Source organism: Polyergus mexicanus, unplaced genomic scaffold (genome assembly GCF_030449975.1).
Source record: "Polyergus mexicanus isolate NDT 795.1 unplaced genomic scaffold, iyPolMexi1.0 SCAF_12, whole genome shotgun sequence".
Lineage (NCBI taxonomy): Eukaryota > Metazoa > Arthropoda > Insecta > Hymenoptera > Formicidae > Polyergus > Polyergus mexicanus.
This window is the reverse complement of record NW_027223332.1, coordinates 1375466-1403367: the sequence shown is the minus strand read 5'-3', so window position 1 is coordinate 1403367 and position 27902 is coordinate 1375466. Positions and strand designations below refer to the sequence as shown.

The 27902-nt window shown below is 43.7% G+C and overlaps 1 protein-coding gene and 1 long non-coding RNA gene across 3 annotated transcripts in view; one reads left to right on the top strand and one right to left on the bottom strand.

Annotated features, from left to right (window-relative positions):
* Positions 1-18364, top strand: part of LOC138938059 (netrin receptor UNC5C) — a 30367-nt gene extending 12003 nt beyond the window's left edge. The window contains exons 3-12 of one of the 2 annotated variants that reach the window (XM_070304788.1): positions 7506-7919; positions 8601-8882; positions 9082-9249; positions 9851-9883; positions 10412-10576; positions 11024-11068; positions 14066-14203; positions 14795-15292; positions 15771-16728; positions 17158-18364. In XM_070304788.1, coding sequence (XP_070160889.1) covers positions 7506-7919; positions 8601-8882; positions 9082-9249; positions 9851-9883; positions 10412-10576; positions 11024-11068; positions 14066-14203; positions 14795-15292; positions 15771-16728; positions 17158-17329 — 2873 coding nt within the window. In that variant the 3' untranslated portion in view covers positions 17330-18364. The remainder of the gene's footprint in view (positions 1-7505; positions 7920-8600; positions 8883-9081; positions 9250-9850; positions 9884-10411; positions 10577-11023; positions 11069-14065; positions 14204-14794; positions 15293-15770; positions 16729-17157) is intronic. The other variant, XM_070304789.1, reaches the window with a different exon arrangement.
* Positions 1-27902, bottom strand: part of LOC138938060 (uncharacterized) — a 216580-nt gene that overhangs the window by 102133 nt on the left and 86545 nt on the right. The gene's annotated exons all lie outside the window — the stretch shown is intronic.

Here is a 27902-nt window from a genome sequence, read left to right as displayed (position 1 = left end):
ATTAGATAAAATTTAATGAAGCACGATTGTCGTCCGAAACACCCCGCATAATGGCATAGGCACGACTGGCTGCACCTATCAAGCATATGAAAAAGATTGCAATCTATTCTCCAAGTCATCGCGTGTAACTCGTAGATAATTGCCGCACTCGTTACTATCATCGTTATGTGAGAAACAAGCCTTAATGGCGATATACTTACGACTCGCTGATAAATATATAAAATTATGGCCTCTGACCTCGGAATAATTTCAACGAGAGTTACACCGGCGCCTATCGTGTCCGTCGAAGGCGCTCCGTTGAACGAACCAACGCGGCGCGATCAGTCTTTTCTTCTACTCGATTCTACCCTATCTAAGGCGTAATCATCAACGTCGTCATCATCGGGCAGGAAGCGGCGAACAAACGGCGCCTAGCGCCGCTCGCTCGCACAAGCCATTCTCCTACGTGCAACTTGCCGAGAGAGAGAGAGGGAGACAGCGCGACATATTACAAGCGTGAATGCGCGCACGCACGTACACACATTCGCACGTGCGTGAATAATTACCTCGACGATTTATCGCGACGTGAAATCGCGTCATAATTTCGCCGTCTTGAGCGGCGGCCCGCCCGGCGCTGCCGCCGCGTGCGGCGAGAAAAATATTAGCCGCGTTAGTAATTAACGGGTCGCCCGCGGAGAGGACGTGCCGCTCCAACGATTCTGCGTTCTCACGTTTTGGCCGTGCATGAGATAGCCGCCGCACCGCACCCGGTTTTCACCGTTGCACCATTGCATTCGCGAGCGCGCGCGAGCATCGGCGTGCAATTTTTCAGCCGCACTCGTTATCTCACGGCGCGACTGGACTCAACGCGACACACGATTCGCGAATTTCACGTCCGGAAGATGAATACGGCTCGCGGCGGAATTTTTTTTCGATGCGGGAACTTCGCGGACGGAAGCGCCTGGCGATACAACACACGATGCATGCCGCAGCATCCTCAAAGCCCAAATTCGGGCTTTCACCCGAATGGGAGAGCTCTCCGCTTCCGGCATACACACGCTCCCCGTACGCGAGTATTAAATTTATGAAACCGATAGCGTCGCGCGTGCGCTCCGCTCGAAAATTTATGTTCCGCGACGCGGGATTATGCGGGAGAAATTGATCGTTAATTCGTGCGCGTTCCGAGTTGCTTGGTGATTTACACCGGAGCTTACACGGATACGCGTGTGCGTGAGGGAGGAACGGTTCGCGCAGCCGCCAAGTGAAACGCAACGGCGAAATTGATTTTGCGATCCATGTTTTTACGACTCCAACGAGAGAAGAATTTCGTCAAGAGTTTCGGCCGTACTAAAATGACTTCGGGGGTTATCTTTGGAAATAATTTGTTCCGCCGCTTCGAAATGAGCTTCCTTAATCGCGCGGTGTAATAAATTACACGAATCATGACGTGAATTCGTGCACCGGCAATCGCCGCGGTGTTTCTAATCATACCTCGCGAAATGATCGCGCTATAAATCGCCGGGCGTTATATCATCGCTTTCACGATCAGATTCGTTATCCTCGATCACAGCGCGGCGCTTACACGTCGAGAGAGGATAATAGGATCCCGCGCGCGAATGCATCGCGCGAATTCGAAAGGGATCCGCTGCTCACGCCGTCCGGTCGACCGCTCAACCCTCCCGCTTTGATAAGTATCATAAGTAAATCGCGATTATCGTTCGCGATATAATCACCGATCAAAGAATGCGATTGGCTGCGCGAGCGATGGAGCGATGGGAGCCGGGAAATCTGGTCTCTCGCGAAATCGCCATGGGCAAAAATGCAAAAGCCGCGAACACGTCGCAATTGGTACGCGCGCTCCCTCCATCGTACAATTACCCGGTTCGTTCCAAGAGGGGCGGACTCGTCTCGCCAGATTCGAAAAGAACGGTTCTTGTGACGGGGCCAGAGAGAGGGAGAAGAAAAAAAAGTGAAATGAATGGCGATCGGGAATGAGGATGAAAAGACGAAAAGGAGGAGAGTCTCTTTAATATCTCGTAATCTCTCATCGGTATCCGACCGATCGAGAAGGAATATCGCGCGTTCTTCTCGCTGCGACGAAAGGTCAGGTCAGGCTTTAATTATCGTAAATCAAACGAGCGGCCGCCGCACCGTGCCGGCCGAGGAGGCCCCGGAGTTGCGCAAGCACGATTATTGTTGAAATCGGGGAGAATATTGACGCGGAGGAGCCAGAGGGGGGACGGTGCCTCGCGAATATGCGAGGGAACGGCGATCGTGAAATATCGACCGATCGGATTACGTTCCTCGGAGTCGTGATATTCTCGCACGATAAAATTGCTTTTTTTTTTTTTTAATGAGATTATAGCACACGGTTCTTATGATTACCTTCAATTAATTATGAAATTATAAATAATGAAACAAGAATATCTGTGAAGTAAGCTTAAGGAATATTAACGATTTCAAAATCTGTCTACGTCAGGAATTAACATTACACGATGTCAGTGTATATTTAAGCAGAATATATGAAAAATTTTCTCTTATGTAAATGATAAATTCATATATTACTTCAATTGTAGATTACGCGCTGTATAGATAGAATAAAAAAATTAATAATATAATAATAAATATAATAATAAAAATTCTTACCAGATATCGCGTATAAAGCTTATATTATTTCGGCTTTGTTTCATCGCGCTCGCTTTCATTTCGAATGAAACAGAACGGATCGTTTCCATGCACTTTTGTTGTAGAATCGTTATGCTGCGCATTCTATTCAATATAACCGCAGCGATGATCCGCTGTAATGTTACATCGAGCGCCAATTCTCATTCGGTTTTAATAGCCTGAAAAGATACGCGCGAGAGGGTATCGTGGAAATATATCGGCATGACGTATACGATTCGACCTCGCTGTTATCAATAGAACTCTCTAAGGAGCCACCGCGGGTGGTAACACGCCAACAGTCGTATCTGATTTCGTTATTCGCTTAATTACACGCCTTAACGTAGCGGCGATGCCGGGCCGCAATCGAGTCGTATAATACGCATCATCACCCTCCATTTTCCACTCTTTGCGCTACTCTCACCCTCACTGCTCATGCATTTGCGAGCTCTTTAATTCATTTAGTCGCCGTCGACGCGTACGCGGCCCGCCATACATGTGTGTCACGCGCTTCGGGCTATATTCGATTATTCTTTCGCAAAAATTGTATTTCCTAGCCCTCCTATATTTCGAGAACTTTTCGCGAGAGAAATTTGAAAAAAAAAAAAAAAAAGAAAATAAATATGACCATATATACAATTAAGTAGAGTTAAAATCAACTTGAAATTAAGCAAGCGATATCGCTACGAGCTTGAAACAGCTGCAGGGCTTTTCTATCGGTGATTCTAAAATCCTATCGGTACACATATGCTACTTTCACACGCATGCAAAGTAATACGCCCGATAAACAATCCCCCTCTACGTCTATACGTGGGATTAAGATGTATCGACCGATCCGGATCAGTTGGAATAGTTTAATCTTTAATCCGTCCCACGGTGTCATCTCGTCGCCGATCTCGCCGGAGCAAAGTATCGGAATAATCACGATCTCCATCAACCTCTCTTTAAATCTCAAGCGATCTTCATTCGCGTTGGACCGTATCTCCCACGCATAGATCCATGCGATATCGATAGATAAAAAAAAAATCGTCGTATCGACCCACTCGTTGTCATGTCTCTCGTTAGTCGGCATGACGGTTCGACAAAATCTCGACAAGCGCGGAGCTTGACTTGCATTATATGGATACGGAGGTCGTGATCTGTGAACTGTCTAGAATACAATGGTGACCCCCCCGACCTGACTAGGCGCCGTTCGCTATTGTGACGCGACGACGCAGTACGTCCGCAACGTCCTCCAACCGGAAACGGATCTCTTCGCTACGCGACGATAGATGAACGTGGAAACGTTAATTCAATACGACTTTTGGGCTTTATTGTCGGCTTGCTCTCACTCGAAAATCATTCGAAATATTTGCCCCGCACCTGGATCGCGACTTCTGACTAATCCGATTTGAGAAAAGTCGTCGGAGGGATAATCGCCTTTTCGCACCTTTCGTACTGTTCGAGAAGAGAGGATCGAACACACTTTATTCGATAAGATTTTATTGAAAGAACTTCAACGTGTTATTTTTGCATGTTTATTCGAATCTTACTGTTTTCTTATTCGTATCGTCGTAAAAATCAGGGGGTAAAAAACATACAAACCGTTGGGTCAATGTTGCCGCGGCCACGCAACAATAACGGGTGATAGTTTGAACGTTGCTCGGCTCGCCGGTTAAAATAACAAGGCACGTGACGCGAGAAACAAGGAACCCCTTGTCTCTTCTTTAATTCGTCCCCTCTTCCTTTCGTTCGCGGCATCTCGTCGCGCTCGTCCGTACACTTCGTGCGTACCCTTCCTCGCGCTCGGTACCGTCGAGCGTGGCCGTCGACCGAGCAAGAATCTCTCGACGGTGTTCTCTCGGTACTGTTGCAGGTACTTTTGTTAATTAAGAGGCGTCATGTGTGGTCTCTCACCCCGGCGTACAGACGCATCGTGAAACCGTACACGAATGCATCGTGCGACTCGTGTCTCTGTCTCGTTCCGAGGACGATACGTGGTCAACCCGCATAGTAGCCACGTGGGGTTCGAGGATGCGAATGCACATCGCGTTCATGTATACGTGTGTATGTAGCCGCTACCGTCTGCCTGCCTGCCTGGCCGTCTGCGACGCGTATCTAACGGAGACACGACTAACTAGCTTACCCGCCGTGGCTAACGAGGAGGGGGCTCATGCTGGCGCCGCGACCAGGTGATTCGAGCGACGATACGAGACCGGATACGTTTCCATCCGGGCCCTATCGTCCATCCGATCGAGCCGAATTATCGGAAACCGATGACAATTCTCCGGACCGGCGAAACGACACGATCGTCGCGCGCGTGTCGCGTGACATCGCGCACGATTAGGTTACCCCTCTCGTCTCGCGCTCCTCGTTGTCGCGCGCAAAATTTTTTGCAGTATCGCTGCCGTTAATCGGCGGATTAAGGTAAACGTAGCTTTCGTATCGCGGAACCAATTCGAAATATGTACGGCGCGAGTTATAATTTAACGTGCCGCGTTACCCGACTACGCGCGTATAAAATGAATAATGATCGTGATGCTCCGAGCGTTCACGGTCATCGAATATTCATCGTGGCCAAGATTCCACGCGGCCGCTGCGGATAATTATCTAGACCCAATGGAGGAACTTTTTTTTTCTCTCGCAACTGACTCGACATTATACGGTGTCGCGTGACCTGCCTCAATTAAGTCGTCCGCTTCGTGTCTGCATTCTCTCTCCGCGGCTCTTGTTTTCGGCGTTTAAAGATCTCGCCGTGCTCGACGAAACGCTTCGGCGTAAGAGAACTAACCGCGTCATTGTTAAAAATACACGCGAATCGATTGAATAACGGCGACGCATGTCGTATTCGAGTCGGCGCCGAAAAAGAGAGAGAGAGAGAGAGAAAGAGAGAGAGAGAGAGAGAGAGAGATCGAACGATTCCGCGCGCATTCCTATCAATGATTCGATCTGGTCGAATTGTCAGGAAGCAATGAAAATCCCATTCCATCTCGTTCCACTTTCCGCGCATCGCGTGACGTTACCCGATTAAATCCGCGTCTTGTTATCATCGCGTGCGCTCTTTCCTTTGTACGTATCCAATGTGCTGGAAAAGCCGCTATCAGAGAACATTGCTATATAACCCCACCGTACAAATAGATCGTGGCTACAAATTATACATATAATACGTTCGTCCGATTCGCAAAACGAGAAGGCCGTAAACGCGCTCGAGGCAACTGCAATTAAGAAAGCCGGATATAAAACCAATTGGGGGACTGATGGTTATTTCATTCGTGCCGATATTAAACGCCAAACCTTCAGCTTGTACGCGACGTCACGTAATAATGTCGAAGACATACGACCAGCGATACGACGATTCGTCGTATGGCGCTTTCCTATAACATCCCCGCGTATGAAATATGTACAATAAAATCCCCGACGAATGCAGCGAACAGCTATACGCATGTTCGAAATGGTTAACGAACTGGTCGCATGCCCCCAAACGGCTAACGAGAATTCGTATGGATGAATTCACCATCAGGAGAAACCGGGTAGAATGATTTCGATGGGTTCTATCGGCCATTCGATCTGCACGAATTATCGGAAACCGATGAAAATCCTATTTTACTTACGCGTCTCTCGTATTCGTACGAGTAGGTCGCGCGTTACCGAATTTCTGCCTGTGACTCCGACGTCATCGTTACGTCCCTGTTCGGGAAACCCCCTCGACTATTGCCAATCCCATTGTAACGTCATCGCCGTCGCGAATCTCTCTCTCCCCTCTCTTTTTCATTCTTTTCTCGAAGGCGGCTATATGTTGTTTAACGCGCCTCCTCGATTTTGTCGAGGTACGCCTAAAACAATCAATCGTAAGACAATACGCGCAACTGTATTGATTCCGTAACACATCGCGTTTATCCGGCATCGGCGCCGTCGTTGCAATTCACTGACTTCGATATAGACGAGGTGCGATCGCGTCTCGTGCTAAACTGTTCGTGTTAACAGCCATACGATATTTTCATCCCCGTATTTATATCGTAACTGCAACATCCGATTGTTCGATATCGGGAACTTTGTTTGACAAATTGAGCACTGTATAAAAAAAACGGAATACACGGACGGTTTATTATGCGTCGCATTTTTTTAAGCTTAGAGAGAGAGAGAGAGAGAGAGAGAAGAGAGCGAGAGAAGAGAGCGAGAAAGAGTGAAAGAGGCGATGGTATAGGGTGGCGCGTTAAATTGTGGCCCCCGGCCAAATGTCGCACGGGGATAAAGGTCTAACCACTCGTTGGCGGAAAATACATCGGACTTGTGCACCGGTGCGCCGCGTAAATCCGAAAATTCATTACTGCAGCGTGGACCGCGCGATTGTTCGTAGCCGGCGTTTCCTAGTCGGTCTGCGCGAAGCGACGCCTGCATTAATGGCCGGGCGTCAGGATTTACAGTTGGGACACACCATTGTGTTGACAGGCGAATATAAAATTTTCGCGACTCCGATGGAAAGCGCCACGCGTGAATAATATGATCGTCATCGAATTAATAACTGAACCGTGAGTTACGCGGTTACGGCGTATTTAGAATATAGACGACGATCGATTCCGCTCCCATGCCGCTTCGTCAGACTTTCGCTGATAATGAAATGCAATGTAATGATAGTACGGAATCGACTCGATTCATTACGTCGTAATAGTCTTTAATATCTTCGTCACATTTAATTATTGATTTTAACGTACAAGCTTTTTCACGAGATTGGTTTACAGACCGGATAAAAATACTACATAAAAAAAAAAAAAAAAAACCTTTTTACTTCTGCAAATAATAATGATATGGATATTTAATGAGAGATATTATTATGTATTATAAAAAAAGGCAGTTTAAAAAAATCAAACTATTTCTTTTTGCGTTAGAAAATGAAGATGCCGCAGAGGAGGAGGACTCGTATCTCCTAGAGGAAGACGATGTGCCTTCGGCTACGATAGCCAGCGATACCGAGTTGATTTCCGAAGGTGGCGGTCATTTACCAGTTTTTCTCACGGAGCCCATAAACTCTTTCGTCGTGAAGAACAAGCCGGCAACTTTGCATTGCAAGGCCGCTCACGCGCTACAGATTTATTTCCGTTGTAACAATGTGAGGGCGGAGGATTCTCAGCAGCAGGATTTCGTAGATCCCCATACGGGAACAAGGATCGTCGATTGCGAACTCAATATCACGAGAGATCATATTGAGGAGTACTTTAGCAAGGATAAATTCAAGTGCGAATGCATCGCTTGGTCTGGATCAGGACAAATTAAGAGCCAACCGGCAATTATCGATGTTGCTTGTAAGTATATACAAAAGTAAGATTGTATCGATCCATTAATCTTCTTAAGAAGACTTTAAATTTCTTATTTCATCGACAAAATTTTTCAGTTGAATAAAAAGCTGCCATGTGTAGCGACATTATCATAGCAAATTACAACACGTGGGTTAGATTTTCTTACTTTTAAGTCAAATAATTCTTGCTCTCAATGTATAGTTCAAGTACGTGAATCAAAGAGGTTTGAAATAAACGTCACGAGGATTCTGGGGACAGTCGACTTTTCGTCTCACTTTGTCTTTGTTCCCTCGTAATTATCTTGATTCTCCTGCTAGCCAAGTCGTTATTTAATTCTGTTCCTTAATTGACGACAATGCAATGAGCGTCGAGTTTCCAAGAGAATCAATTTAAAGGGACAACCACTTGGCCAATTTCAGAGTTACATAACTCAAAAGCTAGACGTAAAAATGCGTTTGGAGAGATAGAAAGAAACATCGTATAAGTTACCAAAAAAGTTGAAAAGCTATTGCATTACAAAAAAAAAAAAAAATTGATATTTGTATACATATATGAGCCAATATTTTTCTTTTATAAATATTATAATTAAAAAAAAAAAAAGAAATTAAAATATTTAAAATTTCATAAATTATAATTTTCTTCTATTATCATTATTCAAGACGGGCACGTGAAATTATTTTTTTTTAGATTTGAAGAAACAATTCGAATCGCCACCATACTCCGTATCCGTCGAAGCAGGTCAGAGCACCGAACTCAGGTGTTTGCCTCCGGTAGGAGTGCCACCACCTAGAGTTTACTGGTTAAGAAATAATATCCCCGTGGACACTGAGTCGGATACGCTTCTCGTGTCCAGCGAGGGCCATCTACTTATTGGTCAAGCGAAACTTAGTCATCAGGCGAATTACACGTGTGTCGCTGAAAACATCGCCGCGAAACGACTAAGCGAACCAGTTAGCTTAACAGTATACGGTAAGAGTTCGTATGATTTTTTTTCTCTTTCAAAAATTCTTTTTTGTATATATATAATTAGATCTGCTATCTATTATATATTTCCCGGCATTTTATATATTATATTGCATAGCGTTCAATATCTAAATATTAATAGTTAATAAAAAAAAAATTCTCTCGTTTCATACATTTGAAAAATATTTTTGTTGGTTTCGATTAGTTAACGGTGGCTGGTCTTCCTGGTCGTCTTGGTCGGAATGCCACTCGCGATGCGCGAAAGGCGGTCAGAAGAGGACGAGAACGTGCACGAATCCAGCGCCCATGAATGGCGGCCAGCCGTGCCTCGGCCCGTCTCAGCAAAAGATGGACTGCAACACAGCTTGCCCCGGTGAGTCCCTTGAATTCATTATCCGCGCGCGTATAAGACTTTCTAAGAAGAAACCTCTCTCTATCGAGGAATCTTCTTGCCCGTTTTCGTATATTTCTTTATTCTAACCTACTAAGGTAACGTCGCTCAAGGTACTTAACGTGTAGCAAGCGAAAAAGGTGTCTTCCTCTTTCTTCTCATAATTCGTGTCGCGTAAAACGATAGACGAGTCGGTTTTGCTATGGCGAGACGATATTACCGATGCTGAAGAGAGAAAAGTCTCGTTTGATTTACGATCCGATCTCCCCCTTTCCTCTCTCTCCGTTCTCTTTCCACGTCGAGCGTATCTATTGGCCACGTCACAGTCTCTTCGCGAAGTCTCTTAAATCGTATTCACCTTTCGAAACGTTTGCGACATCTTAGAAGCATCTATGTCTATTCCCGTAAAGAAGACGCAGAGTGCATGCAAACGATTTAGTCCGCTGGAATAATATTCGAGGGAAATCGATATCCGCTTTTATACGCGAACGGTTGACACATTGATCGATCCGATATTCTTTTAACATTTTCACACTCACGACGCACTTTTTATTCCCCTTAACGCTCGCTCACTTTGGAGTAGCCGGCCCTTTGGAGGAATTCACTAACACCCTGGGTAAGTCCTTCACGTGTGCATGAATCATGGCCCTCGGCCACGGACGAAAATTAAACCGCGACCGCAGCTACGACCGCGTATGTAAGGGCGTTTTAATAAAACGTAGTAAACCATGTCGGAAAGCAAGCGCACCGCGCTGTTTATCCGGTGGCGCTTAAGTGCCAATAAAGCAGCCGGCTTTGGAACGAGAGACCGAGGATGTAAACGGGTTCGGCGCGGTTAGTCACCATCCTCCGCTTCTTTTCTTTTCTCCTTCGCGCGTGATGACTTAAAGGAAAAACGTGTCGATACGAGTCAATTATATGAAAGGGAAATAAACGTCGCTGTAAAAGCCGGTAACAACGGCAGTAAACGTAACCGAATTGACAAGTATGGTACCCTCGCAACGAGACCGCGAAGATACGCGCCGAGTTACGAGCCCGTTTTGTCCTGTCCAAGTTTTTTATTGTCGCCACACGTCGATCGGACTCGTCTTAACAGCTCTGAACGAAGGGGGATCTCCATCTTCCTCTTTTTTTTTCTCGCCAGTTGTCGACGGCGGATGGTCCAGATGGTCGGCATGGTCGGTGTGTGGGAGCGATTGCACGCACACGAGAAGGAGATCGTGCGACGAGCCGCCACCCAGCCACGGCGGCCGATCTTGCCAGGGCAGGGACATCAATGTGGCCAATTGCACCGGTGGCATGTGCAACGGTAAGTCACCGGGGCAAACTTTTCAGGTTGCAGTCTTTTTGCGTACCGCAAAGTTCCGATGAGAACCATCGTACTACAATACTTCGGATAAGTTTTAAACTACGAATATACTCTTCATTTTCTCGTAATGTAAAACTAAGTACCATCTACGTTTTTCAACTTTTTAAAATAACGACGGCTCCATCGAAATACGGTTTTATTCTAGGCGATTATATCGTTAGTTTAATTATTTAAAGGAATTTTTTTTTAAAGTCGTTTCCACATAATTCCCTTCTAGTTGTAAAATTTTGATAGAATAGAGATCACGATATAATATATTCACGGTATGAAACAAATAGTATTAACTAGTAGATATACGACAGTTTTCCAAAGTAATTTATCAGAGAAGACTTCTCGATACTATCGAAATCCTTTAATTATCCAACTTACCGGCGCTTCCTTTTACAGTGAACGGCAATGTGAAGGTGGGCGGCGCTCATTTCACCGAGGAAGGTGAGTTGAGCAAGCGATAAAGCATTTTCTCACTCTTTTAATCTCCGTCGATCCGTTTCCTTTTACGATTTTACCTCGCGTCGTTCCCCATGCCGTTGATCGGCCGCAAAGAGAGAAAAGTTTCTCGATTAGACAAGCTACGATCTCTCGGCGATGTACTCGAACCTCCTCCGATTCGTTTCGGATTTGTAGATGTTGGCGAAAAAAATAAAACGAGATGAGAAGAGTAGGAGGTTCCCTCGCGCGCAGGGCGCGACCAAGGTCTTCAACCGCGAAGAAAATGTCCTTAACTCGTCGTGCGACATTCTTCGATGGATTCTTCACGCCTGGTGCACGCCATTTATATTCCCGGTGACGCGGCGCTATACCCGACGATCTGATACCATTCAAATCAGATGTTTTATGCGCTACGAAAAAGACGGCAAAATAGAGAGCGTGAATGCAGGCGCGGTGAACATTAGCATTATTCATTAATCCGGTATAATAACGCGAATCGTGGCGCCCGCGTCAGCGCGCATCAGGCTCGTCGATCTCTCTCGGCGCGCTTATGCTAAAAATATAATTTCCGCGGATGAAACGAGAGCCGGTCGACTGCCTGCGATATCGCTCGCTTTACCACGACGTATTTGCCAACGCGTTTTTCCGCGTCAATAACGAGCTCGGAGCTACTATTTACTTTTAATTACTCGACTGGTTAATTATTGACGCTCCCGCGAAGGCCCGGCATGATCGTCGCGACCCCTCGTCGCGTCGATCCAAACAATCGTAACAATGAGGTAGCCAAGGGTGGCCCACTGGTCCGCACAGACGCCATTCTACCTCGCCGACCCTCCTCGCTCTTCCCCGCCACCCTAAGGTAGCCAATTCTATCGATCGAGGCACATCAAAGTTGCACGCGATACGGCTGCACTCTCTCTACCCCCTTTGCGCCGAGGGGTGGAGAACCGGCTTTAATATCGAAGAAAATTATGTAATCGGTAGCCGTTACGCCCTCGTCGCGGAAGGGGGAAATTGATCGCGCATGCAAATAAAGTGCCATTATCCCGTAGCGTAGACCCGAGCGTGTACATGACTGGATCTCTCTCCTCGAGGGGGCTGGATGCCCCGAAACGGCTCCTTCTCACCCCCCCCCCCCCGCCTCCCTCTTGAATCCAGAAGTGAGTTCGATTTTCCTGAAAGCGACGATAAAATATAGATGGAAGATACGGCCGTGCGCCGACGCCGCCGCCGCCGCCGGAGAAACGTGATGCGATTTACCGCCTTACGCCGACAAGCGTCTTGCGAGAACCTTGAGTCATCCCGGACGCTTCCCTGGTTTAAATATTTAAGACGCGATACCCTTCAATCGAGATAACATTAAAAATGGACAGCTCGTGATGATCGATATTTAAGCGCTTTGAGATGCAACGAATTATTATATGATTTTATCTCGATGATGAGAAGAAAATAAATGAACTCTCTAATAAGTCTCTAATAAATATAAAAATAATTTAGATAATATAAAGGAATAATTAATTACGATAAAAAAAATTTCATAAATTTTGATCACTGACAGAACTTGAAAGCATTCGCACAATATTACCGTCTCTCGGAAGTAAGAATGAAAAATAGCTTCGGATATATTTAAGCCGGGTTATGAAACGTTATCAATGGTCTCGAAGAAAATACATCCCGATACCCCTGCGAAAAGTCAATTTTTCTTGTTGCCTCCATAAGGAGGGAGGAGGAGCCGTACCCTCGTTTTCGTCTTGTCGCGTCCTGCGTGTAACGATGTGGAACTATTGCGTTTCCGAAATCCCTTTTCCGAATTCGTATGCATTTTCGTCGCTGTCGTTATATATTGACGTGCGAGGCACGTGTCGAGAACACGGCGCGCGCCAACGAGGCACACATGATCCCGCGAAAGAGAGTTTGAGCTCGAAAGTCACGTAGCAGGGTTACGACCTCGTATGGCTTTGACATTCTAAAATTGGAAGAAGCTTAAGAGTGTCAGGCTCGCATGGCAGGCAGTTGAGGTATTTCTCGAAAACTTTTACGACTACGGGGGGGGACATTTTCTACGTCGTCTCGTTGTCGAAGAACATCAGGCAGCTTCGTCAATGGTTAAGCACGCAAAAAGTAATCCGGTAAAAGAAAAAATCGCCCATAATTCAGATAACTGCGACGAGAGCTTCTACGCCGTCGCGTTTTACTACGCGGCCGAGTTTTATTTTTCGAGAATTTCATTTTCTTCGATCGCATTTACTTCCATTATCCATATATCCGGAACGGCGGTCGTCAAGTATCGGGATGAATTTCGTTTTTGCATAAACGCGTCCGGGCGATTCTCGAGGACATGACATATCATCGCGTAATTCGATTTATGCACGCCGCATGCTTCGTTAAATACCTGCTACATTGTGATGCAATCTCGATCGATGGTTTCAAACCGCTTCCCACGCCGCGGTTTTTTGCCGACGGATTTTCTTCCCTCCACGTCGGCCGCGACACGGCAAAGACTTGAGATTATTATTCCGCTCGAAGCGTGTTAGTGTCGCAGTGCTTTTATTGCGTACGTTAATGGCAGCGATAATAATGATCGGAATCTTTATAGCCGTATGAAATAACGCGGAGCTGTAAAACGATAAATTGACGCGCTAAAGAAAACGAGCGCGCGCAAAGGAAACGAGCTTGTCGCCGGAGAGTAAATGGAGAGGAACCTTAAAACTTTTCTACGGCGCTCATAATATTTAGCTTTTGGGCTTCTTTTGTCTTCGTAAAAGGAGAGTCTCGCATAAAAAGTAAATAAAAGTTACGACGTTAAAGTATTCATGAGGAAACGGTGCGGTCGTTTCACGCATAAAATTGCTCGCAATTTTCACACCGTTTACAATAATAAGCGTTATATCCTCTACTAATTTAAGAAAAAAAATTTCGCGCACGGTCCCCATGATTTTTTCTCCTTTAAAAAAAATATAGTCGGAAGAGATAGAAAAATTCGCAATGTAATTTTTACAGCGAATCGCCAGATGGATGTAGCCTTGTATGTCGGTCTAACGGTCGCCTGTGTAGTAATTGGTGGCTTGGCGATCTTTCTGGCGAGACTCTTGCGACGCAAAGGTCGCGATCATTCCTTGTATTCCATGGCTCGTAATGGTAAGCATTTTAGAAATAAAAACCAATATGTGTGAGTGTGTACGTAGCATTAAATCAAATACAAAAAGATAATGTATCTTAATAACGTTAGAATCTGGTTTGAAAATAAACTGTAAAACTTTTTTTTTTTTTTTTTTGGCAAAGACTAAATTTTCTCTTTTCAATTATTTTACGATTAATTAAATGCACGAATAAAGTAAATATCTGTATTACATAATATATAGTTTTTAGTTACGCTCGTAAAAAAAATTGTTTCCTATAATATTTTCAGTATCGCGATAAGACGAATCTCTCGCGTGACTCTCTGGGCGTAATTAAATATGAGCAAGATACTATTTCGAGATAAAAATTTACATCTAGGCGAGAAAAAAGAAGTAAATATTTTTGTAAATATTGCTAATTTCATTAATCTTTCTCATTACCTAATCGCAATATGATATATCGCAATGTATGCATATGACGTAACGATGAATAAAATGCGCGAGTCGTTCGATCGTAGCTCATATGTAAAATCGGAATAGTATCTCGGCGGCGTTTATCCGCAGCGCTCAGAGATACCCACGAGCCGTACTTCGGCCGTGTACGTTTCAGAATTCCAGCCGGAGTTCTTCCCGGATCAGGACAAGAAGCTGAGCCTGCAACCGGACGTGACGGCGACCAGCGTGCCGGCTTGCTACGAGTATCCTTTCGACCCGAAACTGTCGATGTCGAGATCCCTGTCGGAACATCACTACGATGTACCGCACTTGTCGATCGCGCCGCAACCGTCGCCGATGTCACCCACACCGAGCACATCGACCCAAGAGTCCTGCAGCGACAAACAGATCCATTCCGACAGCGAGAATAGCGTCACTAGCTCCTACCCCTCCTCGGACTCGACGTATAACGTCGCCTCGGAGAGCGTCCGGTTACCGAAGCTGGAGGCCGGGAACGTCGCCAGGGCGGCGGTGAACACGCGAGGCGCCCTGCTGGTTCTTCCGGACTCTGGGATCTCTATGTCGGTACCGGAGGGTGCCGTTCCCAAGCCACTCCGGGCGGAACTCTATCTGGCGGTGCTCAACGAGGATCGTTACAGGCCCCGATTACCCGGTGAGTGCAAATTATTCATGGCGTTGCGCGCGTTACGAACAGTCGAGAAGCAGATGGCAAGCTTTACGATCGCAGCTGCGAACCTTCCAAATGTACATTCGAGACATTCGCGATAACGCGATGTTATTTTTATATCAATGCCGTTCCGCGTGTGCTTCGGATTATGTATCCTACGTTAGATGCTCAATATAGACCACTCCTACACCGATTCTTTCGTGTCACGAACAACAGAATAAAATCGTTTACGGAAAAAGAAAAGATTTAATAATCTCCGATAAATTTACTTTAACCCGTTATCGGAAGATTATATGTGCGCGGTAAATCATATTAAGTATATTAAATACAATTAATCATACGCGAAAGTTTAATGTAGCGGAAACTGTAACGCGGCGATAACGATAACGTACAATAACGGCATTAAGCTCGATAATGAGCGCGTACACGACTCGAATCTCGATCCCGTTTTTTTTCCCTATAGACGGGATAACCCAGTTATCGGCTGTGGTGACCTGCGGTCCATCGTCGGCGACCTTCAATAAGCCTGTGATCCTTCAATTCGAGCATTGCGCCATGTTGCATCCGGCAACCTGGGAACTGAGCGTTTGGGCGTGCGACGGTGTTAACGTCGACGACGGCTCGTCATCGGTGATGTCGAAAGATCATCAGTCAATTACATGGAGCAGAGTGCTAACTCTAGGCAACGAGACTATCAATACACCGTTATTCACGCAGTTGGATCACGCGGAGGCTTTCATTGTGACCGAGCAGCTTCGCGGTTACGTTTTAGCCGGCCAGAGTTGCGAGAGTTCGATCGCCACAAAACGATTGCGATTAGCACTCTTCGCCAGTCAGGCTGGTCAGTGTTGTGTCAGGGTTTACGCCGTCGAGGATACGAAGGCGGCCATGAAAGCCATCGTCGATCGGGAGTCGCAGATCAGAGGCTATCTGTTGGACAAGCCGCGCACGTTGCTGTTTCAAAACAACGGGGAATCGCTCTGCGTCAGTCTTGAAGAAGTCGGCAACGAGTGGCAAAGCAAGTCGCCCACGGAACGCCAGGAAGTCTCGTTCCGAGACGTTTGGAATTGCCAGGAGAACGCCAAGCACGTGACCTTCGGCCTGGATACGGCTTTTGGCCCGACCACCACGAGGAGCTACAAGCTGCAAGTTTCGCAAGGAAACTCTGACACGAGACAAGTCTTCAGAATCGTTTACGATGGCGCGAAACAGTTGATCTCCTCGGGTAGCGTCACGAGACCACTGAGGGAAGTTACCGTGGTTAGCAGCGGACACGCTAACAACGCCACAACAGACTCCACCACGCTACGACCTTTTCGGTTTACGAGATCCTTAAGGAAGCAGCTCTGCCAATGTTTAGATCCGCCGAACGCTCTGGGTAATGACTGGAGAATGTTGGCGCAAAGGCTTCAAGTCGACAGGTTAGTGCTTCGGCTTTTCTCGTTTTTTCCTCTATATTTAATCTAAGACTTCTTTAGATACGCTAGTATGTTTATACAGACTATATATATATAAATACATTCGTTAATGCGAAAAGATTCGTGCTCTTCAATGCAGATAAAACAACACGCGATAACAAACAAATATTTGCTTTAATAACAAAGTTGAAGAATTTCTCTAAGACGATTAATATGATTAATAAAGTCTATGAAATTTTTTTACACATTGCATAATTAACTTAAAAAATTATAATGTCTAAACGTAATAAAGTTGTATCGCGATGAGGTTTCTAGTTGCTCGTCGCATTATATAAATTTACTCGAAACGCGTGTTCTATTTCACCGGCGATCTATCCGCTTGTACCACTTTCCTCGGTAATCACGCAGCCGGTGTCTTCGCTCGTGTAACAGGTACATCAATTACTTCGCGACTAAGGCCAGCCCGACCGAGCATATTCTCGATCTGTGGGAGGCGAGGCACCGGGAACCGACGGCGGTGACGGATCTGCTGAACCATCTTAGAATAATGGGCAGAACCGACGCCGCGACGATTCTGGAGGCGCAGCTCGGCCCGTGGCTCTGAATAAACAGAAAACCGGATCTCGAGAAGCGTTTCCCCAGCGGTGAGTGAAAGTCGAGACCGTTGTATGCCCACCCGCGACGGACGATCAGTGTATGGTACCGCGATTGGTGGCTGATCAAACGGCGACCGAAATCGATCAGTGAATACAGTGAGCCCGGATCGCCGGAATACGCGCGAGAGGGAGGAGCGAGAAGAAGGAGGAGGAGGAGGCAGGAGAACTAGGATTCTCCGAACGGACTCATCGAAACACTGCCTTAATTGTGCGCGACAAACGCGTCGGTACTTTGTATATAAACGTGAATTAGTGGCAAGTCTGAGAATTCCCTTTTGAGGGGAGATCCTACGGACATCGAGAAATGCTTATCCGTGAATTCAAGAGCGGTATAATCCGCGTAAAAGAAAACCGTATATAATTGTGACGAAGTAATTAGGGACTGTGCATTTAGACGGACATACATGTACATACATACACTAAAAACACGCGCGCAGATGAATATATCCATTTTAGATGGATGTTTCTATATAAATATATGTTATATATAGATTTATATATATATATATATATATATATATATATATATATATATATATATGTATGTATGTATGTATATACATACAGGACACCAAGTAAAGTTCGGGCGGATCGGTAATATCCGCAACACCTCGACGCGATGACGCAATTATTATCGATTTGTTAACACGAACGCACGCGAGCACGAGCGAGTGATTATTATTTTTTCTGAAAATCGTGCCAAAATTACTTCGGTTTCGTAAGCGTACACTTCCGTTTATTGTTACATTAGATTTTTTCGTGAACGCCGTATTATCCCTTTTACGCGTGTCGACAATACAGAGATCGCGGTATACGAGAGTACAGGAGGACGTGGTGCGCGTTGCGTACAGAGTCCGAGCAACGAGCGATCGCATAAAACGAGCTAATTATAACAGACATGATTTAAATCGACGATTTATTTGAGAGATTGTATATTTGTTACTTTCGACGAATAAAATATTCTTGTATACCTCAGAGTCAAACCAATTTGTTTTCATTAATATTTGCATCCGCTCTTCCTACACATACATATTCTTCCCATCGAGTAAAATATTCTACCAATCAAGATTATTAATTTGCACAATTTTGTTTCTCGCTCTTACAACGATATACATATACTACAGTATGTCTTGGAACGAGTTTCATATTTCGTGACAAATTTAAGCAAACTTACATATATCCACTTTATATTCATATCAAATTTGCTTAAATAATAAAAAAAGAAAAATAAAAATAAATGTGAGATTGCGATATAATCTATAAAATCCATACGGTACTTTCTGACGTGAAATCTCATATCAAGACTGCCCGTGCTGTAAAGAAAACGTTGTACCGTAATAACTCTGCAAACGTACTTTATCGGCATACTGTCAATAATTTTTTGCCAGCGAAGAAACATCCTTCTTCTCTCGGGGTTGGTATTAAAGGCGGCACCTTCGCGCGCGCACCAGAGCAAGGGCTGTATATTACTTCAATTTCAGCTTGTCTCCGGACGTTCGACAGGGACAAGATATTCTATCTTTCACCCCCTCGATCCCGGCCTCCGGCCGGTCTTCGTCGATTTTCTCTCGTCAAAAATAGGTACGTACTTTTTCTAGAAGTTGAAGAAGGCGGAAATATAGGTGACAATGGACGTCGCGAGAGTTGCAATTTTGAAATGTCGATACCCAGTCACGCGTGCACTCTCCGTCTCCCTTTCGCTCTCTCGGTCCGCGTTTCCTTTACGAATTCTTTTCCAGTTCTCCCGAACTGGACAACTTTTCGCGATATCTATACAATGTCGATATAATTCGCTAACCGTATTTCGACGTGGCGATACAACTTTTAAATTTCTAGGACAGTCCTGTCTATCGGAGGTTTTGAAAACGATTGACTTCTTTCAATTAACGGAAAGCAAACACTGATCACGTAAAATCACCGATAACGTATAAAATCCAAGCGTCCAAAAAGAGATATTTCGTTGCTTAAATAAAAGTTAATCTCGCTGGCTCATGTACACATATCTATTTCAATTGTTCTGAGCATGCAAAATTTAAATAGATTAAAACGAAAACGTTACAATAAATTCAACGATCGAACGGAATCGCTTATCGATTATCGAAACGAGTGACGTTTCCATCGTATTTGTATGTGTTAGCGCGGTAAATTAAACTTTATACGATTCAATAAATGCTTTATCTCTGCTGAATTGTGGGAAACTTTCGTCGTTATACTGGCGACGCGGCATGCCGGAAATTAAACGGGTAAGGCGGCACTCTCGACGATATGGAATGGGAATATAGAGGAGCAAAAAGAAAGTATTTAAAGTTGTTTTTAATCGCAGAAAAAATTATAAACATCGGAATTAACTTGTTAGCTTAAAGCACGGTTTTACAAAATTGTTGAAACTGCATTTCACATAAACTATATAAACTATATTTAACTTGCCTGATAAAATTTCTTTATCGCGATATATTGTACTTTTTAATGTAACGGAAATATATATATATATATATATATATTTTTTTTTTAACATATTATAAAACTGATTTTTCACTCGATAAATACACACTTTTTGTAATCAATTAATCGTTTCTATCATTTGTTTTTCTTTTCAACTTTAAATAATATTTCTCAATGCTGTTTTACATTGATAATTTATTACTTATAAATGATAAAAATAAATAAATTCTCTCTCTCTCTCTCTCTTAGATTTTTCAAAGTATCGTTTAGGGCAACTCCAGAGATGTAACTTGAACAAAACTCATGGGACTTTTCACGAAATATGAAGGGCATATTCGAACTTGAAAAAAAAGATGATAGATGACTCCAGCGCACGTACCTATCCAAAAATTAAAAATGCTCGGCACTAAAGAGGCGCGGTGCGCAATTCCACTTCTTTTTCTTTCTCTTTCTTTCAAACGTTCTCCGCGAGATCGTTGCGTAAACGTAACGGAATGCGCACAAGTGTTTTTCAAGTGCTCCAGCATGTTGTCGGTCAGACAGACTAAGCGTTATAAAAATAGCTCTAAAGAGCAGTTACTTCCTCTCGCGATAACACGAATGAATTTCTTGAACAGATTTTGTTACCTGTGTGATAATCGATGATCTATCGATCTATCTATGTGTATCATCGTTACTCAATCCTGTGCTCGCATTCTTTGCAATCATACGTTTTAATCAAACGTAATAATATTTTTTTAAGCTTTTAATTATCTTTGTTAAGATGGTTTTATCATGATATTTCGTTTAGATATATACAATATATTATGAGTAATGGAATTTTCTTACTTCATAAGATTTAACATATATTGATTCAAAAGTATCGCGTAGATCTCTCGCCTATTACGGGATGCTAATACCATCATCATATGATATATCGAACCGAGTATCGCATATCGCTCACCATTTGAAAGACAGTCTCAATGACGCATCGGCATGTCGAATCCTCATTGAGAATGCATAGGCGAAAATAAGCGCTCCGATTCGTTCCTGTCGTGAGGCGCTGGGCGGACAGATCTCTCGTCTTTTTTCGCTTCGTCGGATGTTCGCGTGGGTATACACGAGCAGGTCTAGAACGGCCGGCGTTAGAGCGTGGAGGCAGATAGGGCGTAAATTATAATAAAGCCACGCACGCAAATCTCACGCAGTTCTCCCGAGCATCTCTCTTCGAGTCGATTCGACTCGAGGCGCGCCGATGTTACATCGACATTAATGACATATTGGCATGTTGAATCATCATTAAGAGTGCTCGAACGCGCGCCTTCCGATTCTTTTCTTCCGACATAGACTTCAACGGGGGGAGGGGGGGGGGGGTTGTTTCCGGTTTTTTTTTTTTTTTTAGTTTTTTCTTCTTCTTTCTCCTTCGTCTACGGAACACGCCAGCTTCGCGTGCGCGGATGGTCGTCCTTTCGTGACAGAAAGTGCAAGTAATAACACGCGTTGCGGCAAGCTTCGTCATTATTTTCTACCGTTTGATCGCGCGCGTGTGCGCCACCACGTGTGTTCCGGTCACGGCATGCGCGAAAGGTTCGGTATCGACGTGCAAATGACACGTTAGACAGAATCGCCACACTTGCCGCGCGTGTATATATACCCGCATCGAGTGTGTACCCGTTTCGAAGGATATCGTGTTGCAAGAATTTAAATTTATACCGAAGGCGACGCGAACACGAAACGTGCTCTTATCGCGCGCGATAATTTTCAACGATTCTCATCTGTTATACGCGAGAGCCAATTTTTTTATGATTGTTTAAGCGGAGAAGTTTTATGCCGCTTATGCTATATTTTCTATCGATGGTTTAGTATACCCGCTCGATACTCAACGACACGTTGCTTTCATAGGAATTTACGCTCGCGTTCGTTACCTTCGCAAGGATCGTGTAATACTACATTACACCTAGACTTTGCGTAGAGACGCTCAAGGCGCGTCTTGCGGCGAGAAATACTAGTTCGGTCGATTGTCGCGCAAACATTCTCACGAAACCACCACTGGCATTTTATAGATTAGCATTTCAATGATCGGAGATAAGCAATGATTTCAGCACGGCGAGATAAGATAGATTTGAATCATTCACAGATTTGAATTATTGATTCATGTCAGAGACTGGAGTTTTTCTTTCGATAATCGATTGTATAAAAACGAATTATATTGATGAATATTTTTTTCAAGACATAGCGACTCTAATAATATCTAATTACAGCAAGGAAAAATGATCTTACGTCTTAACATTGATAACTTTAATCAACATTATTATGACTCTTGAGAGATATTTATGAAAATTATGCAAAGATATGCACACACATAAAGCGTAAAAGGAGGTAATATGATAAACATACGTTTACGTAAGTGCGTAACACGCGCGAGAATTTCGCAAAGTAGGCGTCGAAAGCCACTTATCGCTGATTTACGACCATCGCTGCCGTCATTCGATCGCTCGCGGAAAAAGGCCGCGTGTATCATCTTCCGCAATCTTCACCTCTCGACGCACCGCGAAACGCCGCGTCTGCGAAATTCTGTAAATCCTTGAGAGACACGTGTAAATACGAGACGAAGAAGATTACGGTGCTCTTTTCGCGCGTCGAAGATGCGGGCGTTTCAATGAGCGCGGATGCATAATATTGTACATACACATCGAATCTCACGTACCCATATCTCCGTACAATGCCAACGGCAATACGGAGGCGTATTTATTGCAGGCTCCATTGGAAATGCCTTGACTGAGGGCTCGTATATAACGCACACGCAGCATTATTACATCGGACGGCGTCCTATATGAAATCGATTTCGGCAGGATGACTAGCGCGGGAGGGAACCGTCTTCATTCTTTTCAACTTGCTCCAGGGAAACTCACCTGTTTTACGAAATATATTTCCGACGTTTCTCCATTTTTTTTTTTTTTGCTCGTTGTTCCGTATATTATCTGCGACATTTGTTGTTACGATAGCCGCAACAAATTCCTTGAAAATTCTCTGATCTTCCTGATATTTTTCTTCAAAATTTCAGGTAAAGAAAATATTTTAAAAATTTTCGGTGCAATTTTCTAAAATAAGTTTCTATATTGTACGCGTTTTCTAATGCTTTTCATTCATACGAAGGAAAAACACAAAGCCATTTAAATCTCAAGTGCTAGATTTATAAAAATAATTAAATAGTTTTCGTTAAATAAAAATTTTTATAACTTATATAACTTCTTCATTTATCACTAAAAATTAAAGTAAAGAATATGTACTGCATATTCAATATTTTCTTAAGACATTATGAATATATATATAAACAGAAATCGATTTATATTTATAATATATCATGAACACATAATTTACAATTCGACTTATCGGTGGATTGCAGATTGCTTACAGTATAATTGTAAAATTATTAAAAAGAGAAAAGTTTTCAAGAGATTCCCAATAAAATTCCACGAGAATTACCTGATTTCTTCAGATACAAAAAAATTCCCTGAGAGAGAGAATTACAGGTTGAAAAGTTCACAAAAAATAATAAATATATCTTAAATAAAAATTAAATTTTTTATTTATTCTTTTTTCCACCTTTTCTTCCCTATTCTTACTTTGAAAGTTTTCATCTCGTTTCGCAAAATACATTATCGGATTTCTACAATATATCTTATGATTGGCACTTTAATATCCTTGCATACGAAAGAGAAAAAGAGGAAACCATCGCAATTGTATGGCCGACGTACGTACGTATGTATCCACCCCTGCCAACCATTGTCGACCTGGTTCCGAAGACAGCAGATATAAACGGCGGGACGGATACTCGTTCGTAAACCCACGCGATTTTAGTGACTCACTTCGGGATATGCGAGAGAGGCGCTACGTTTTACGTGTCATTTACAAATGGTTTCACGACAGAGAGCCGCATAATGCACGAAAGACAGGCGGAGGTTTTATCATGCATTCAGCGCGATAAGATCGCGGAGATAGGCCGGTTCTCTCGCGATCCTTCCTTTGCAGATACGTCGCGCGTCCAATTAAACACTTTCCCTAACCAGAGATAATTACGACTGTAATTTATTTGCGCGTATATGTCGTTATTTAGCCATTATTCCCTTTGTTCAGTCGTAATTTCTTTCGGGAAAAACAGATGTTCTCGTGCCAACGCAAGCGCAACTCTGTTGACGCGTATGTTTCTCAAAATGTTTTTCGACGTTTTCACAACGACAACTCTGTTGATGCGGCCAGATTACGCTAACATACAATGTGGTAAATTTTACGCAGTCGTGTTCTCTTTCTGCATCGCATAATAATAGCTGTACGTATCACATCATAGTGTCGCGTCGCGCGTACACACGCTGTCCCGCTATCAAGATCCATTTCACAACAAGCTTTTCTCCCTCTTTCAGTTCCAGTATTCGTGTATTTTCTCCTTCTCTCCGTCCTTCTCAACGTAGATACGTATATACCTCGGCAACCCTTCCCAGTAATATTTCACTCACCCTTAACGTTAAATCGAGTTAATGTTTTTAAAATTCCTACCATGACCCAAAGCTATACATCTAGTCACAGACTAATTCTCACCCTTCCCTCGTCAAGCTCCTCGAGATCGTTTACGTTTACATGAGGGAACCAGCATGTATACAATCCCGCGTGCAACCTCTGGGATAAAAACGCTTTCGAAAAGCGCATCTTCCACGCTCATACGTGCAACGGAGTTGTTATTAAAAATGAGAAAGAGAGAGAAAAGAAAGCCTGAAAAAAGAGCAAATTCGCGCAAATCCTAGTGTTCAGGGATAACTTGACGGTGCTGAACCCCGAAGGACGAAGGGGCTCCGCACATTGTGCCTTCAACTTTGCTCTCTCCGCTATACAATAAAATCCTCTTTGCACGGCGCGTCATTGTTTAACGGCTGATTGACGTTGATCGAGGGGCAAGCGTATCGGCGCGTCCTTGTCCCCCTCTTGGCCAAGTGTCACCGCATGCGAAGACTCACACGCGTTCGCGCGCGCGAATATAAACGGGAATGGAACGGAAATCGAAACGCACACACGTGCGATTCCCTGACTTGCGGGATATCTTTGACGTCCGGCGTTGTCAGTATCGAGCATTGTGCGACGGGAGATGCGGGGAACCCAGTGACGCGTGACACGTCCCTGGAGAGCCGAGGGTGCTGCTAAATAGAACGCCCATTAGTAACGAATACCGCGAGGAATCCCCTTGTGCACCACGAATGCGTAATGCGTTGAGAACGGAGCGAAGGTACCCCCACGGAGGGGCCCCCTTCCGGGAACGATACGCGGTCGTGATAATTTTCTGTTACCCGCTCGCGCCGTCGAGGGTGCGGATTTTCGGCGCGGTCGAAAGCGAGCGCGACCAATCACGCGGTGCACGTAATGGCTGCTTAGCTTTAATCATCTTCGCGTGTTTCCGTGTAGCCAGGCTTGCACGTTTATCTAAACTAAAGGAACTGCGCGCGCATGCTGTTACAAGAACTGTTCGAATAACGGAGCAGCTTGAATCACGACCATTTGAATTAGGACACCAGATGCTAATTTTTGCGGATCAAATTGGTGCTAACGGGAAGAGAAAAATATTATTCGTTTGTTCGCATTCAAGTATAGAATTCGAGTCGCGATAATTTAGATGCGTATCAAAAAACATTTGTACATTTTATATAAAATGTAAAGAAAATTTTCTGCGAAAATATGTTTTGTACGAACACATCGAACGCTATGCTATTTTAATTATAATGTTATGAGTTATGATAAAAGGTACATAAATATATCGAAATTTATGTCGAATGCTTGAAAATGATGGATAATTCAAAACGAAAAATTTCAATGAAATTTCAATTTACTGTTTAAGCCAAATAATTACTCAATCAATCGTGTAAGCAAGCTTTTTCGAGTCCATAAAGGATGGCGAGCCACGAGCTTGCGGATTGATTAAATATGTATGATTGTAATTTGGAATGCATTTTACACAATGTTATATAATCACTACTGATAATTATATACTGCAATAAACAATGCAGTCGTACGATTTAAATACTTTTGTTTATCGAAATGTTTGCGATCGGAACGTACGTTGAAATTGCCAACTACAGGAGTGACAGCATTTGCATATACATGTATTTATACGACAGATTAGTTAATTGCATAGCCGGGTGTAATTAAAAGCGTTATTATTCCGACCTTACATTAAAACCTAAATTAATACCGTTTTTTTTTTTTTTTTTTTTTTAATCACAAAGTGATATCTCTTTTGTAAATCAGAATAATAATATTTCAATCAGTTATCCGCGTATTTTATCACCGTTGGTGCAAAATTCATACGCTACCCGTGTTACTATGTAATTAGCGCGTTTCAACATCCTTTGTACCTATCAATTTGAGCCTTACTTTCTGTATGATTAAAGCAGTCGCTGACAAGTGAAATCTTTCGCATCGGCGAGAAAGTAGGTATTTCTCAGCGCGGAAACACCCGCTCGTTTAATAACGTGGAAATCGTTACCCGCCAATTGAGATATCAATCTCGACAATCATTTAATTGCACGATATCGATGTAAGAGGTACGATCGTAAAGCGCGATTGATCCAATCGCCGCTTGCGAAACGCTGGGCGTCAGCCGGCGTGTAATTACGGATTTTCACGGATTAACATTCAATCCTACCTCTTTTCCCCGGCGTGTTTACCAGCGGCGGTGCGTACGAGTTCTGTAAACTGATGTAATAGACGAGTGAAACAGAATCGAGGAGATTTCTCACGCGAGGTCTCGCGCCAACGAGTTTCGGACGTTCGAAAATTATCCTTCATCTCCCGCTTTTGCAAAGCTGTTACAAAGTTCGGAAGCGTAACGAACAAATGGAGAGAACGATTTGGCTTCTTGATCGAAGCGAAAAGTTCGTGAAAAGGCGCGTGAAAACCGGACGGTCGTGTTAAACCTACCTGAAATTGGCAGCTCTGCCTCTCGCCGCCCGGTACTCGGAGGGTGCTAATTTCGGAAGGGTCGGCTCCGCGGTCCTGTAATTAATGGGGTTTGTCATCCGAGTAAAAAAGTCCCGTGGGTGTACAGCCGCATCGGCGCTACGATCGTTGATTGGTATCGGTAATTGGCCTGATTGTCTCGTGGCCCAATTAATTTAATTACCTTCAATTAAGGGACACTCTCTTCCGCCGGACTCCTTTGCCGCAACCTACGCTTTTTTTTTCCCTCACACACGCGCGAGCTATTTTTTTCCCCGCCGAAAATCTAATAACCGCTGTGTTTCGATTTCGGTGCAAGATCTTTGTGCGGATTTCACGTCGAAACGTGGAAACCGCGCGCTCGGGTTCTGTGATATTAATAGAAATTCTACCTCATTACGCGCTCGGATCAGCCTTCCGCGCCATTCGTTGCCGGTTCATCGCGTGTTATATATCTACATACGTGTGCGTATATATCTACATGTTTACCATGTAAAACGCATTTACAGAATTGGAGAGATAGTTCAATAAAGTTTGTAGTTTATACGATATTGCATAGCCTGGAAAGTCTTCATTTATAATTCCAGCAGAATATATAGACTGTGTCGCGAATGGATGGCAAAGCACTTTAGCGTTATCAGATACGAATTTAGATACAAATTTGAAGACTCGGTATTGTATCGAAAATAAAAATATTTTCCCAAATTGTATTGTAAGAATATATTATGTGCTTACCGAGATCCAATTTTTAAATTTCAAAGTAAATTGATTACTTTTTTGAATCTCACTTTTTTCAAGAAATTAATAATAATACCAATCTGAAAGTTACAACACATACGTAATGATCATTTTTTCGACAATATATTTTTTGTCTTGAGAAAAAAAAAGAAGAAGAAGAATATAAAAATGTCGCGTAAAAAAAAATTTGCGTATCTGAAATATTTTTTCATAATTAAATAAAACATTCTACACACAAAACATTTCAGGAAATAGTCTAAAAGGAAAGGAAATATCAAGGAAGCCGTTAATGAAGACCAGCGAATGAGCCCCGGCAATATATTTACGCGAGACACAGACGCTAAAGTAACGGCGGAGTCGGCGAGAAATCGCGCGGGAGAA